Here is a 1364-nt window from a genome sequence, read left to right on the forward strand (position 1 = left end):
ATGCAAATCAAATACACACGATACACAAAAATAAGGACAGAAGACAAATATATTTTGTTGACAAGTTTTAATTTGTTAATTCTTGATAATTTAAAAATGATGAAATATAAAGGAAAAAATTCTGCAGAATAACTTTAAACCAAAACTCTACATAAATAATATAAAAAAGTTGATGGCGAAATTTTTCTTTTGTTAGCAACGCAAAAAATGGAAAAGAAACAAAGTAACAAAGGGAGAGTTATGAAAATCTTCCACTAAGACAAAACTAATTCTATAAAGCAAAAAAGGTCAGACATGATAAAGTATTAAATAAAAAAATGAAAAACTTTTGGAAATCAAAGTTAATTTAGAAAAAATTATTTTTGGTAGCAAAATTTTAGAAAACTGATTTACCTTATAAATTAACATTAATCACGAAAATATGCTTGAATAGCCCAAAATTGATTAAAAAATAAAATAAAAATTTGAGAATGTAATCTCCAAAAGTTATTTTGACATAACACTGGCGTATAAAATAATAGCATCCGTTTGTAATGTTATTTTACCGATCAGTCTTCTTTGATTTCCTTTGAACATTTTACTGCTTTAATTAGACCTCTCCTAATGGCATCTACTGCATAAACTTTTTTACCAGTTAAGTTACTGATATAATCTCCACTTTCTCCATCGACCAATCCCCTTCTGACCGCTTGCATAAATGAAACAAACATACCAAATTTGTGGTCTAAAACGCCTACTACGGAAAATGACTCAATTTCAAATTGTGGAGCGGTTTCATCAAATTGCGCCATTATCCATCCATCTTCAACCGCATCTTCTTCATTTATCCTAATCCCCCCTTTGCTTTCATTAATATATTCTCCAGTTTGGATATCAATAATGTTTCGCCTGATAGCTTCTTGTAGGTTCAATTTTTCAGCTGTTACTGGGTCGAGTGCTCCGACTATAATGTATTTATGATCGACTCGTCTTTTTATAGTTATTAACGGTACCGCTGTTGTTTCAGGAAGACTTCGACAAACAGATATATATTCAACTAATATCTTTCCTTCTAACATGGCCCTTTGTATTGGAAGACCTTGACAAAAACAATTTAAAAAAATAATATGAAAAGATGAAAAACTGGTTAGAAGTGAGCATTGCTTATTATGAATAATTACAAAAATAACACTCATTTTTATTATTATTATTGTTCTGATCAAATATCAACGGTGCCTCTCAATAGAATTAGTGATTAGTTACGTTTTTAGGCATATACCTATTGAGACGAGAACTCCAACGATAAGGACTTGAAAAAGCAAATGCAGACTCTATAAAAAAAATGTTGAGCTGAGATTATAAAATAATCAGAGTTAGAGAAATAT

At 29.7% G+C, this 1364-nt stretch overlaps 1 protein-coding gene across 1 annotated transcript in view; it reads right to left on the reverse strand.

Annotated features, from left to right (window-relative positions):
* Positions 1–548: 548 nt before the first annotated feature.
* The window catches only part of HELRODRAFT_162977 (hypothetical protein), a gene marked incomplete at both ends in the record, with an annotated part of 3029 nt that continues 2213 nt past the window's right edge, over positions 549–1364 (reverse strand). The window contains one exon of the mRNA XM_009025020.1: positions 549–1078. Within this exon, the coding sequence (XP_009023268.1) occupies positions 549–1078 (530 nt within the window). The remainder of the gene's footprint in view (positions 1079–1364) is intronic.

This window comes from Helobdella robusta, assembly GCF_000326865.2.
Source record: "Helobdella robusta unplaced genomic scaffold HELROscaffold_4, whole genome shotgun sequence".
Lineage (NCBI taxonomy): Eukaryota > Metazoa > Annelida > Clitellata > Rhynchobdellida > Glossiphoniidae > Helobdella > Helobdella robusta.